This window comes from Macaca mulatta, chromosome 17 (genome assembly GCF_049350105.2).
Source record: "Macaca mulatta isolate MMU2019108-1 chromosome 17, T2T-MMU8v2.0, whole genome shotgun sequence".
NCBI lineage: Eukaryota > Metazoa > Chordata > Mammalia > Primates > Cercopithecidae > Macaca > Macaca mulatta.
The window spans coordinates 20,960,308-20,974,673 of record NC_133422.1 but is presented as its reverse complement, the minus strand read 5'-3'; the positions used below and the strand labels follow the sequence as shown (position 1 = coordinate 20,974,673).

General features: G+C 40.3%; 1 protein-coding gene across 1 annotated transcript in view; it reads left to right on the top strand.

Annotated features, from left to right (window-relative positions):
• The window catches only part of VWA8 (von Willebrand factor A domain containing 8), a 380,985-nt gene that overhangs the window by 333,311 nt on the left and 33,308 nt on the right, over positions 1 to 14,366 (top strand). The window contains exons 38-40 of the mRNA XM_015120969.3: positions 3,845 to 3,953; positions 7,212 to 7,368; positions 13,677 to 13,785. Of these exons, the coding sequence (XP_014976455.3) occupies positions 3,845 to 3,953; positions 7,212 to 7,368; positions 13,677 to 13,785 (375 nt within the window). The remainder of the gene's footprint in view (positions 1 to 3,844; positions 3,954 to 7,211; positions 7,369 to 13,676; positions 13,786 to 14,366) is intronic.

The window sequence follows — 14,366 nt, the reverse complement described above, 5'->3', positions numbered from 1 at the left end:
ATACTGAATGGGCAAAAACTAGAAGCATTCCCTTTGAAAACTGGCACAAGACAGGGATGCCCTCTTTCACCACTCCTATTCAACATAGTGTTGGAAGTTCTGGCCAAGGCAATCAGACAAGAGAAAGAAATAAAGGGTATTCAATTAGGAAAAGAAGAAGTCAAATTGTCCCTGTTTGCAGATGACATGATTGTATATTTAGAAAACCCCATCGTCTCAGCCCAAAATCTCCTTAAGCTGATAAACAACTTCAGCAAAGTCTCAGGATACAAAATCAATGTGCAAAAATCACAACCAGTCCTATACACCAATAACAGACAGAGAGCCAAATCATGAGTGAACTCCCATTCACAATTACTACAAAGAAAATAAAATACCTAGGAATCCAGCTTACAAGGGATGTGAAAGACCTCTTCAAGGAGAACTACAAACCACTGCTCAATGAAATAAAAGAGGACACAAACAAATGGAAGAACTTTCCATGCTCATGGACAGGAAGAATCAATATCATGAAAATGGCCATACTGCCCAAGGTAATTTATCGATTCAATGCCATCCCCATCAAGCTACCAATGACTTTCTTCACAGAATTGAAAAAAACACTACTTTAAAGTTCATATGGAACCAAAAAAGAGCCCACATTGCCAAGACAATGCTAAGCTGGAGGCATCATGCTACCTGACTTCAAACTATACTACAAGGCTACAGTAACCAAAACAGCATGGTACTGGTACCAAAACAGAGATATAGACCAATGGAACAGAACGGAGGCCTCAGCAATAACACCACACATCTACAGCCATCTGATCTTTGACAAACCTGACAAAAACAAGAAATGGGGAAAGGATTCCCTATTTCATAAATGGTGCTGGGAAAACTGGCTAGCCATGTGTAGAAAGCTGAAACTGGATCCCTTCCTTACACCTTATACAAAAATTAATTCAAGATGGATTAAAGACTTAAATGTTAGACCTAAAATCATAAAAGCCCTAGAAGAAAAGCTAGGCAATACCATTCAGGACATAGGCATAAGCAAGGACTTCATGACTAAAACACCAAAAGCAATGGCAACAAAAGCCAAAACAGACAAATGGTTCTAAATAAACTAAAGAGCTTCTGTACAGCAAAAGAAACTACCATCAGAGTGAACAGGCAACCTAAGGAATGGGAGAAAATTTTTACAATCTACCCATCTGACAAAGGGCTAATATCCAGAATCCACAAATAACTTAAATTTACAAGAAAAAATCAAACAACCCCATCAAAAAGTGGGCAAAGGATATGAACAGACACTTTTCAAAAGAAGACATTTATGCAGCCAACAGACACTTGAAATAATGCTCATCATCACTGGTCATCAGAGAAATGGAAATCAAAACCACAATGAGATACCATCTCACACCAGTTAGAATGGCAATCATTAAAAAGTCAGGAAACAACATGCTGGAGAGAAGTGGAGAAATAGGAACGTTTTTACACTGTTGGTGGGAGTGTAAACTAGTTCAACCATTGTGGAAGACAGTGTGGCAATTCCTCAAGGATCTAGAACTAGAAATACTGTTTGACCCAGCCATCCCATTACTGGGTATATACCCAAAGGATTATAAATCATGCTACTGTAAAGACACATGCACACGTATGTTTATTGCGGCACTATTCACAATAGCAAAGACTTGGAACCAACCCAAATGTCCATCAATAATAGACTGGATAAAGAAAATGTGGCACATATACACCATGGAATACTATGCAGCCTTAAAGGATGAGTTCATGTCCTTTGCAGGGACATGGATGAAGCTAGAAACCATCATTCTGAGCAAACTATCGCAAGGATAGAAAACCAAACACCACATGTTCTCACTCACAGGTGGGAATTGAACAGTGAGAACACTAGGACACAGGGTGGGGAACATCACACACTGGGGCCTGTCGTGGGGTGGGGGCTTGGGGAGGGATAGCATTAGGATAAATACCTAACATAAATGACGAATTAATGAGTGCAGCAAAGCAGCATGGCATATGTATACTATATGTAACAAACCTGCACATTGTGCACATGTACCCTAGAACTTAAAATATAAAAAAAAAAAGAAATAAAAAATAAATTGTGTCTTTGTGTTTAAAAATAAAGTATCTTCTTCTTATATTAAAAAAAAAAAAAATGTATCTAGGCACAGTGGCTCCTGCCTGTAATCCCAGCACTTTGGGAGGCCGAGGCGGGTGGATCACTTGAGGTCAGGAGTTCAAGACCAGCCTGGCCCACATGGTGAAACCCCGTTTCTACTAAAAATAAAAAAAAATTAGCTGGGCATGGTGGCAGGTGCCTGTAATCCCAGCTACTTGGGAGGCTGAGGCTGGAGAATTGCTTGAACCTGGGAGGCGGAGGTTGCAGTGAGCCAAGATCCCACCACTGCACTCTAGGCTGGGAGTTTTTCTCTAAATGTTTCTAGCTATCTTGCTTGTTTAAGAAAACAGGAGGAAAAATTATTTTCACCCATTTTTAGAGCATGATTATGTGTGTGGAATTTATATCAATTGTCATGTCTGCCTGCTAAATTTTCTTGGAGTATGCTGAAGTTTTGGCAAAAATTTTGTTGGTGCTGCCAAAGCTATTTGCAGAAAAGCCCAGCTAATTAAAATCCCTACGATGTCATAACACTTGAAATGAACCAACTTGGACATAAGACAATAGAAGTTATGTTGATTTTATTCTTAATGGCCATTTTATTTGCAAAGACCTCAAATTACCTACCTAACTGCATTAATCCCAACATGAAGAATGAAAAACCCAGGTACCAACATGGAATGGTTAACTCTAAAGACCCACTTCAGGCCCATTTATTTGTAAGCTCTGTTGTTCCACTGTAAGCAGTTTGAGGGCAGGAACCAATCCTCCATGGCGTAGGCCCCATGGTACCTCACAGAATGTCCCATCAGTACATTTTCTGTGGGTCTTATTTGAACAAATGAATGAGAATTTGATCTTGTCTTCTAGGAAATCATTACATCTGAGAGCAGGCTCATAGTGTGCATAAAATGTGAATGCTTTGTTTTCTTTTTATTGTGGAGTAGTATCTACTGAACTGACTACTAGGATTGAAATTTCTGTGTGATTATCACTCCTTTTGGTGACATTGTACTGAATGAAAGAGGAAGCAATGAACTTCAGGCTCTCACAGAAGGCTAAAGTACTACTTATTCTGTTTGAATTGCAGGAATCATAAATCTAGTTTTACAATAAAGATGAATTAGGAAAGCTACAAAATACCATAATAAAAATTGAAGTGGGTCCAAAAAATAAATAAGCAGTTTTTAGTATATAACATAAATCTATCACTAAGGCATACATACATAACTTTTTGTTTTTCTTTTCCATATATTTTATGTAAAATGGCATTTCTCAGAGTAATGGGATTTCTTTGAAAATAGAATGGGTAAATGTGTATATAATGACTCAGCTGGATCAGCTAGGTGGTGATCCTTTTAAACCACTGGCAAAATACCCCTCTCCAGTGAGATCCATTTTCCCTGCATCTGCTAAGTCTCATGGCCTGGTAAATGCTCACAGCTTGGTTTGCACCAGAAACATTCTGTAGCTATAATGCAGTCCAGCTCCTTTACTTTTCTTTGAGTTTTTTAAAAAATTAGTTCTCCTTCCCAACTAGATGGATGTTGGAATCCATCTGATGGAATTTTTGCCAAATACTCACAGCATTTATCAAGTCCATTGGCCTGAGGTTATGTGATAACTTAAGGACTTAGGAGAAAAAAATTTTTTTTTCTGTCATGCAGTTCCTGATGTTTGTCACAGGATAGTAAACATGTCTCCATTCTTCATTTTTAGATAACAATCAACAGAGACAGTGGTGAAGATGTAAGCTCCCCCAAACACGGGAAGGAGGACCCAGACAACATGCCTCATGTGGGCGGCAACACTTGGGCTGGCGGAACAGGTTGGTGGCACAAGCATTTTCCTGAGTCAGCCTTCCCGAGGTTTCCCAAGCCCATTAGGCCAGCACAGCGCCCCTGAGAAGACTCAGAGACCGGCTTTCCTTCTCAGCCTCCCTCATTACTCACTTGGATTGTCGTCTTGCCCTCTACCCCAGCATGACATCAAGGCATGCGAAGAGCCTGGCATTTGGAGTCCCACAGGCTCTGCCACCCTGTGATCTAAGAACATTCTGACCCTCCTGGAGCTGCTTCATCAGTCAAAGGGGGATAGTGTGAACCACCTTAAGTTGTGGTGAGGATTAAATGAGATTACAATTGTTAAGCACCGAGCACGATGCCTGGCATAAAGAATATTTTCACTAAAGTGTTAATCCCTTCTTTCAAATTCCATGACCTTGGGATCATGCCAGAAATCCACAGTAAATTCTTTCTTGAGCAACTGACTTTGAAAAGAAATGGTCCTTGTCTTCCACATCTTAAAAGTATGTTGAGGGTGCAAGATTTCGAGATAAGGCTGGTTGCAGTCTAAACCGATGGCCGACTCCTTCCTCTTGGCTGCCCAACTAGGGCATTGTTCCCAGGACTGCCGTCTTCCTTTTTCCTCTGCGGCAGCTGGAGCAGACACATCTGCGAGGCCACAGGAATAGGGCCAGACTGTGTGCGCACTGTCTGAGCTTATCTCACCGTGAGGAGTGCTGGCAGGAGCTCTGTACTTCACCTTCCTTGGGATGGTCTGTGCCTCTTGGCCTTGACAGACTCGGGAGGAAATGGGTTTCTCTGCTGAGACAATGTGCTATCAAATAGGCCTGTGGACTTCTTGTCTACTCTGTTTATTCATCAAGCATCAGCTTTAAAGTAAGGCTATTTTTAGAAATGTCCTTTGATCTGGAAGTTAGTGTCAAGCCAACAAGATTTAATCCATATGGAATGCATTGTGGAACGAGCCAGCCAGATGTGGTTTCCCAGCAGTGGACTACTCTGGGGGAGAAGTTCCTATTTGTTACCAAACCTGAATTTACTAGCTCACGTGTCTGTCCAGATTGAGGCTACATTTGTTTCACCTGGCTTTTAGTTTTCAATTGATCAAGGCTCCTTGGCTTCAATTTCTCTTTTTCTCTCTGCCATTCTTTTCCCTCAGAATTCTTTTCTTTGAAGTGAGCTCTGGCCCAACAAGTCATCTGATTCCCCTTTCTTCATCAATGCTCCTCCCTTGCCCACCCTCCCCATTATCTTCTGAACGGGTTTGGAATGTCCAGCTTAGCTTTAAGACTATGCCCTGCAGTCTTAGAACCTCTGGGAAGCATTTTCATTGAAATAGTACAAATTAAAGGCTCTGGGAAGTGGAGATCATGAAGAGCACCACCTGCTCCACCCCAGTGCAACTTTCCCCGGGGCCCTGTGACTCATGTGGCCAGTCACTCACACCAGCTTCTGATGTTTCCACCACTTTCTCCCTTTCACCAGAATGATAACATCTCAGCACCTAGGAAACTTTCAGCTCAAATTCATGATCCACCCATACTCAGGATACCCTGCTGTAGGAAAGGAGTTAGATCCCAGAAACACCTTTTCCTCCTATAGCTCATTGTCACTGTCCAGTTACTGCACCCCTCCGCCTATTGGCTGGCCATGAGAAGAAATGGGAGTCACACACATCCCAGAAGGAATTTTCCACCACCCATTTCTAAATAAAAGTGAAATATGTTCCAATCAAAAGATTAGAGTAGTGTAATTAATAGGTAGTTCTCATAGTATTTCCCAAAAAGAAATGACCTAACTGGACTTTCAAAAGGGGAGCAGTTCATATTGAGTTCTTGGTTTTAGTTTTATTAGACCAGTTAAAGCTCAGTGGTGAGGTGGGGGTGGGGGTGGGGGTGGTGATAGTGAAAGAAAAATGTAACATAATTTACCCAAAGTCTAAAAGCCTTCAAATTTTCCACTTTATGAAACTAGAAATTGCCTAATTCTGCATAACTAGGCTTTGTTTTATAATAGTAAAAGCAGTCTGTTATATACCTTTTATTATGTGCCAGATACTGCTGTAAGCATTTTAGCTTCATGACAATCCCATGAAGGAAATATTAGTATCCCCACTTTATAGAGAGGAGCCTGAGACACAGAGAATTTAAGTAATTCCCCAAAGATAAATGGCTGGTGGGTTGGAACCAGGATTCAAACCCAAGCAGTCTGGTTTAACTATATCATAACATACAATAGCAGCATATTATAATATACCATACTGTACTATACTGCCCCTCAATATTGGATTCTCTTCTAAGTTCTCAAGTTACATGTGAATAAACAAAAGAAACGAGTTACTAGTATTCTAATCTACCCCTAAATAGGGGTAACAAGCTTATAGCCCAAAGGCCAAATCTAGCCAACAGATGTATTTTTTTCCTCTGGTCCATGTAGTGTTTTAAAATAATTTCAATTTGGATGTATTTAGACAAGGTAAATCCTCTCTAAGTTAGTCAATGTCCCCACAACTTTTTATCATATGACCTACCTGGCCTTACAGGCATTTACAACATGAACAGTTCATACAATGTTATGTTATAAAATGTAATATGTATATGTAATATGTATCATGTGAACTTGAGTGTCTATTGAAAGACTGTTCTAAAGCTGGTGGTGTTTACGTTATATACTGTTCAAACCAAAAGTCAAAGTGGGTGTAATAATTGGCTTCTAATCTTGGCTAAGCCAGTGGTATCAGGTCATGAATATTTAGCCTCTCTGTGCATTATTTTTATAACTTGCAAAGCAGAAAAAAACAGTATTTATAGCCTGACTGTCCAGGTATTTTAAGGAAAACTAAGGTAATACCTGAGGGAAGGGAACAGTTGTTCATTTAATTAGCAAATATATACTAAGTATCTATTGATATTCAAACCACTCTTATAGGTGCGGTAGTACAAAAATAAATAAAATATCTCATCTATCATATAGTTAGTGAGAAAAATAAATATGAAATAGTACACAAGAGTATGAATCCCTGTGAGGTAGCAGCATTAGCTAAGGTGTCATAGAAGTTGGAGTAAGCTTTGATATATAGGTAGTATTTGAACAGATGGGAAAAAGGAAAAACATCCTAAACAAGAGAATACATCTTTTTCCAGAAGAAGGTAATTTGACTGTTTAATTACTAGTTAAGTACAGTTAATATCCTCCACAAGCCTGTCCTAAAGCCATGACCCAACTTTTGTTCTATGGTCAAGTTCAGATTTATCATCCGAATTTCCATATTTTCCTTCCAGGGGGAAGAGATACGGCAGGCCTGGGTGGCAAAGGAGGCCCTTACCGGCTGGATGCAGGCCATACGGTGTACCAGGTCTCTCAGGCTGAGAAAGATGCAGTTCCTGAGGAGGTCAAGAGAGCTGCTAGAGAGATGGGCCAGAGAGCATTCCAGCAGAGGTCAGTGTTCCCATCGCGTTTAGAGCAGCACTACTGTTATGGTGAAATGTCACGGTGGACTGTGGGGAAACCTAGATTTGTGTGCGTTTCCACCTCATGCTGCAACTCGGACCTCAAACTGAAATCCACAGATATCCCCATCCCTAACTGAAACAGCCAAATAAACAAAATCCCCTGTTCTTTCTACTCAGGCTCCTTAAAATCTAAAGCTCAAATCACCCCATCCATGTCTATCTGTTCCTAGGCAACATAGGGAATTCAGGTAAGTCTACACGATGGTCCCTTCCTGCCCTCAGAAATCTTGCAGATTAGTACGGAGACAGGACAAGGGAACACACACACACACACACACACACACACACACACACACACACACAGAGTTAAGTGCTAAAGTCATAGGGTGCAGAGGTTGTCCCCTCCAGCAGTACAAAGAAAGGCAAGTTTAGTGGGCTGCTGTGAGGTGCGGCCAGAGCTCAGCTAGGATTTAGAGATGGGAAGAGAAGAGCCAGAATATTCCAGAAAGGGAAAACGAAATGAGCAGAGGCACCAGGGCAGGATGAGCATAGTGTCTGTGGCAGAGAGAGGCAGCTTGCCCACGCAGGATAATGGGTACCAGCTCGGGAGGGGGGACAGTGAGTTTGGATGGGGAGGCCTCATCAGTGAGTAGAGACCTTAATATAGGCCAATGACCCTGTGGCCCTTGGACATTCCCCAGCTGTTCTGGGCCACTACAATTGGAGCCATTTAAAAAATAAGAAGAATCCACATGATGTTACCCTAGACATCCACATGTGTGCTTCAGCTAAAAGTGAAAAATACCAAAGAACCATCAATATTTCCTTTCAGATTCCAGGACCTGGTAATAGTTTGGGAAGCAGATTTACATTTCTGTGCTGCATGAGAGGAGCTGGGCGCAGTTAGAAAAAAGCATGCTAAAGTGTATGAGTTATGAAATTCCTCCCACGTAGAACATCTGGTATTACATTACATGCTGTGCTTCCACATCCTGCAAGTAAACAGTACAGGACAATAGAGACAAGAATGCAGGCCCTGCCGCCACACCCTCAGGAAAGCCTGCCAGTTCAGACCCTCGCGGGTTCAGGGTTCAGCAGGTAAATAACACACTCGATGCTAGAGGCAAGAGTGTTGCTCTCAGCCCTTCTGCTGGCTTCCCTGGTGACTGTTGACAGTTTATCTGTCCTCTTTGTGCCTGAATTTGCTCTTCTGGAAATAAAATTCACTCTCCCTTTCTCCCAGGGAGGTTATGAGAACAAGTAACTATGTTAGGAATGAAAGTGTTTAAACGTCTCAAAAAAAAGGTAGAGAATAGTGTAGTGAACGGTCTTGTTAGAAAGAAAGTTCTCTACATTTCTTACGAATTATAAAGTACGCATTTAGGAAAAGAACTAAACAGTTGGACATGTATCATTCTCCCCTCCCCAATTAATGAGTTCCTATGGTTGCCACCCTTAAAACCTGCCAAGTAATTATTCAGTCCAAATTTTTGCCCAAGTGGACAGGTAGATAGAGTGTTCTGGCACACACATAGTTCATAGGGAGGCAGAAAGGTAACAGTGCTTGTACCTTCTTCTCCTGTTGCCGTAATAGGAGTAAGGAGTGTGGTTCTGTTAAGGACAATTGCCCTACAGGGGAAGAAGTCAAGGGGCATCTGTGCCATAACGCAAATGAATTTAACGGGTGTAAGAGAGGAAAGAGAGGACACGGGGAAGGGATGAGGAAAATATACACATCTAGTAAATGCTGCAGAGAAGAGTCGCAGTTGAAGTAAAAGAGAATACCATAAGGTGGTTGAAAGACAGAGGAGCTGGGCAAGGGTGTGAGAAACGAGAGAAAGAAATAGAAACACATGGAGATCCTGAGAAAGATGGGGCACAGCAAAACACCAAGAGAAAGATGTTGCTTTCTATTTTCATGTAGAAATGGAACTTTCATCCCATTTGGTGAGTATTTCATTTAATGCTGCTGAAAATTTTTCAACTTTTTATGAGGAACTTTTCAAACATACAAGTTGAGAAGAACGTATAATGAATGCTATGGACCCAACCCCCCAACTTCAAGAAGAAAAATCTGGCTCCACTCCTAGTCTTCTCTGCCGGCTTGTTTTGAAGCTAATCCAAGACTTCTATCATTTCATTGTAAATATTTCCAAGTGTATCTCCATAATATAAAAACAAAAAAAAATACAAACTCACAATACTATTATTAAGTCTTTAAAAAGTAATAATTCTTCACTATCATCAAATAATAAGTTTTAAAACAATTTTGCCACTTACGCATATGCAGAATGAGGTCAGTTCCCACCATTGATCCTTTTATGGCATCCTGTACCTTTTCTCCATAACTCTTAGCACTGTTTCCCATTATGTGATTTGTGAATAGTTGATTATCTCTCCACTGACTGTAAGTTTCTGGGGGGCAGACATCCGTCTGTTTTGTGCTCTAGTGTAACCCCAGGACCTACACCCAGAACCTGGTATGTAGCAAACCTTCATATGTATTTGTGGAATGAATGATACACACATGCATACAAGTTAGGGAGTCATCCTTTAGTACTTAATTCAGAGACTGACTGAAACTAGGCAGTCCTAGCTATGAGCCAGAAAGTTTGTGCTAGTGCCTTGGAGAGCCTAATGCTGCTAAGTGAGTTCCTGACATCATCAACACAGCATTTTGATAGCATCTATGTGTATCTGGTTTTAAGCTAGATACCAGCCCCTACGTATCAAGAATATATTAACTCAAGCAGACTAACAAAGAAAGACAAGCATAAAACGTGAATAAAATAGAACAGAAACATTATACCAGTGAAAAGCAAATGAAATAGACAGTGAGGTACATGTACACACTTAGAAAAAGCGTTTAGGGTGGGCACCAGCTGTGGCGATTGCATCTACTACCATTTGCAAAATTAATCAGCCTCACACAGTGGATCTAAGCTTATGTTTGTTTTCCTTATAATTGATTCAAAATTATAGTATTTAAGTCTGACCTATAAGAAAAAGTAAAATGAGAACTAAAATTCCCAGACTCTTACGTAACAATAAATATACCCTTTAAAAATATACTGTGCCAACAAAATGCAGTTAGTCCACATAGATTACTAGGATGTGAAGCAGCTGTGCCCTGCAGTTTTGATCAGGGTTAAAGAAGCAGAAAGATATATTTCCAGCTAGTTTTGTGGGCTTGAGAGTATTAGCAATGGGTACCTCATTTGATCCAGAGGCTAAAATTTCTCTTTTCTTTCTACATCCCCTGCTTCAGTCATCATCTTTCAAATTTTATCAGCTTTGATTGCCTTGTAGGTGATCTTTCTGAAAACCAACACAATCTGGAATATGGTTTCCAGATTTCTTCATAATTAAAACAGCATGTGGTGCGTTTTGGGTGCAACATGATCGCACCAGTGGTAGCCCTATAACTGGAGCTAATTCTGATCACTCTGCAAAGACCAGTCTGCTCGAGGTGGCTTACCAAATGGCTAGCTCCTTCCTTGATATGTATGTGTGTATGTACATATGTGTTTTTATGTGTGTATATGTGTTTGTATTTACGTATACACCTACAACCCATACCTCCAACATTGCATGTGAGCGCACCCACACACACACAGTAGTTCAGAAGATTGTGTTGTGGTTAGGCTTTTGAGATATATGTTCATTATTCCCTGTCCTAATATCAGTACCTTTTATATTTATAGAAATATGTGATTAAATTAGCGCATTATGGATACAGCACTGTAAAACCCAAGAGAGGTCACCCAGCAAATGAACTTTCTACTTACAGTTAGGTTAAGTTGCTGCATTTTAAATAATCCTGAGTTGTATTTTTATTTCAGCCATTCAGTTCATTTTGAGCATCCATTATATGTTAGGTACTATGCTATATATGTATATATATATTTTTTTTTTCTCTCTCTCCTCCATCCCCTCCCCACCCCAAGGACAGCTGTGTCTACATTTGTTTCTAATCAGTGCTAATCTCCCTTCTTTGAGAAGAAGCATATTGACATACACACACACACCAGTTTAGGTACGAAGGGGTAGGTGGCGTGTCCTGCATTGTTCATTGTGCCCAGCTTCTGTCAGCTTTGATACTTGAGACATAAATTAATCTAATAAAAAGTCATAGAGAGATTTCAGAGACTTCCAGAAACTAAATACAAGAGGTATTGTCAGGAGGTCAAGTCCTATACACATATTTCTTTTTATTCTTCAGGACTGAGAGTTAATTAGATTTAGAAAGGCACCCTGGTATGTCACCTCAAGATACAACCATTCAGATATTATAGTGGCCTCGTCTGTATTTACCTTGTAATAGTCAGTATTTTCAAAGAGCCATCCAGCAGCACTTATTGAGTGCCACTGTGTGCCAGGTATTGTGGTAGGTACTGGAAGTTCAATGAAAAAATAAAACATGGTCCTTCTCCCTGAGGAATAGAATAGAAAACATCAGAGTACATCCTATGTAATAAAATTATTTGTCATTAAATTTTTGTTTCAGTTATCCTATATACATACATGCATTTGTGTATACAAGATCTCAATGTAAAACATTTCCTACTATGGAAAGAAAAATTTGAAAACACCATAAGAGAGGGCAACAGGCCTATCTATTAAAGCAATAAAGTATGCGAGTTTCATGGTAGATGTCTGTATAGGGCACATGAAAAGGGAATGGCCAGCTTTATGCAAGGGCTCAAGCAAGACTTCAAAAAGGATATAGCCTTTGAGCTAGATCTTGAAACCTAAGTTGGTATTATCCAGTGGGGTGATAGGGCAGGAATGCCAATCTACCCCATGGTAGTCTAGGCCTAGCATTATGTAATTGTAATAAGCTTCTAGAGCTCTCCCCCATCGTGAATGGATTTTTCCCAACCTGAGAGGGAAGAATAGAGAACATTTATTCTCATTCAGTATTTGAGGTTTCTGTTTTAGCTAAAGGTGATAAAAAATACACGTTAGATAAGAGTTTCTGCTGTACACCTAGGATTCATATCTCCAACATTGCATGCATATACACACACCAGTTTAGAACATTATGTTATGCTTGGGCTTTTGAGATTTGCACTTATTGTTCTTTGTCCTAGTATCAGTACCTTTTATATTAATAGAAATTTATAGAAATGTGTGATTAAGTTAGTGTGTTGTGGATACAGCACTGTAAAACCGGAGAGGTCACTCTTTGAATGAACTTTCTACTGACTGTTTAAGATGCTGCATTTTAAGTAATGCTGAGTTGTATTTTTATTTCAGTCATTCATTTCTATTTATTCTGAGCACCCATTATATGTTAGTTCCATGCTAGGCACTGTAAAGATAAAGATGAGAAAGACTCAGCCCTTATCTAAAGGAGCATAGAGCCTAGCTGGGGAGACAGAAGGCAGATAATTACTGCATGGAGAGCAAATTCTCTGAGGGAAGAATGAAGTGAGATAAGAGCACAGAAGAGAGACCTGGGGGTCAGAGCAGGCTTCCTGGAGGAGGCAATCATTGACTTGAGTCTTGAAGAGTAAGTGGGAGTTAGTAGGCAAAGTCAGGGGAAGGATACTCCCAGTGGGAGAGAAGCACTTGCAGGGCATGTAATGTGTATGGGGAGCTTCCAGTGTGCTGGTGGGGCTTCAGTGAAGCAAATGATAAAAACTGATAAAAAGGAGCAGCATACTGGGAAGACAGAATTTCAAAGCCACAGTAATATTAAAATGCAATTGTCCTGTCTAGATTACACTGTCAGCGATTTTAGAAAACTCTCACATAGGAGTACAGAGCAGCACATTCACTTACGTTCTTTAGGCTTGAACTGTTACCTTGGTCAACCAAATACATGATCTCAATCTTAAAAAGCAACCCATGGGAACCCTCTTAGGAATCTGCCACATGAACTGATCGGCTGCAAACATCATAGTATGGCTTTGGGATATAGCAATGGTGTACCACAAAGCCAATTCATACTGGCTCATGAGAGCCAATGGTGCACATTTTTTTCTAACTCACTGTTCATAGCTTGTAACTGATCATGGTGGCAATATTTACATCATGGAAATCAGCAAACACTACAGATCTAGGACTTTTTTCTTGTCCTAGTTTGTTAACCATTTACTAGCACACTACTGGATGTTACCTTCTTTGAATATGGAAGCATAGCTGGAGACATCGCTTCTTGCCTTTTCTCATTAACATGAATCTGAGTTTCCAAGAAGTTTGCTAAAGTTCTAGCAGGAGGTGAATGAAAGTAAAAACCCACATTTATGTGATTTAAGCTGTTAACTTTTTATACTCCTCTGGTTTCAGGCTAAAGGAGATCCAAATGAGTGAATACGATGCTGCAACCTATGAAAGGTTTTCAGGTGCTGTTCGGCGACAGGTGCACTCCCTCCGAATCATCCTGGATAATTTACAGGTAATCTTCTACTTATGGACCAAGAAAATAACCTGGGTCCAAACCTGGACACATTCCTAAAGTCTTGGAGAAAATTATCTGAACCCTAATTAGCCAATCCAAAAAAATGTATCGGTGTGAAAATGTCTGCATAAAACTGGACTATCCCATGGCTTTCTTTTTGATCATCCAGGGTATGTATTCTCTGTGTCCCCGGCTCCTCCTCCTTCTGCTCTCCCCTTGCTCTCACATTGCCTGCTCTTTTGCAGTTTCACAAAACTCTCAATGCTGAGGAACCAGTTAGTACTACTACTGCTCCTGAAGATATTAAGACACTTCAGTATTTCCTAAGCATGACTATTGTTTGGAGATTTCACATTAGAAATTGTGCTCCGGTCAATTTACACAAATAATTTAGGAGGGGCTGAGTGTTCCTTAAAATCACAAACAAAATCAGATTATTTTGTCTAAAGAGAAAGCAAAGCCTCATTTCAGGGCAAAGGGAGAAGGGTTGGGAGCCAAGCTGTACCCTGTGTCTGCATTCTACTGTGGAATCTTGTGTTTCTTTTCCATGAAGTATTTCAAGCTGATTGCCTTTCCCT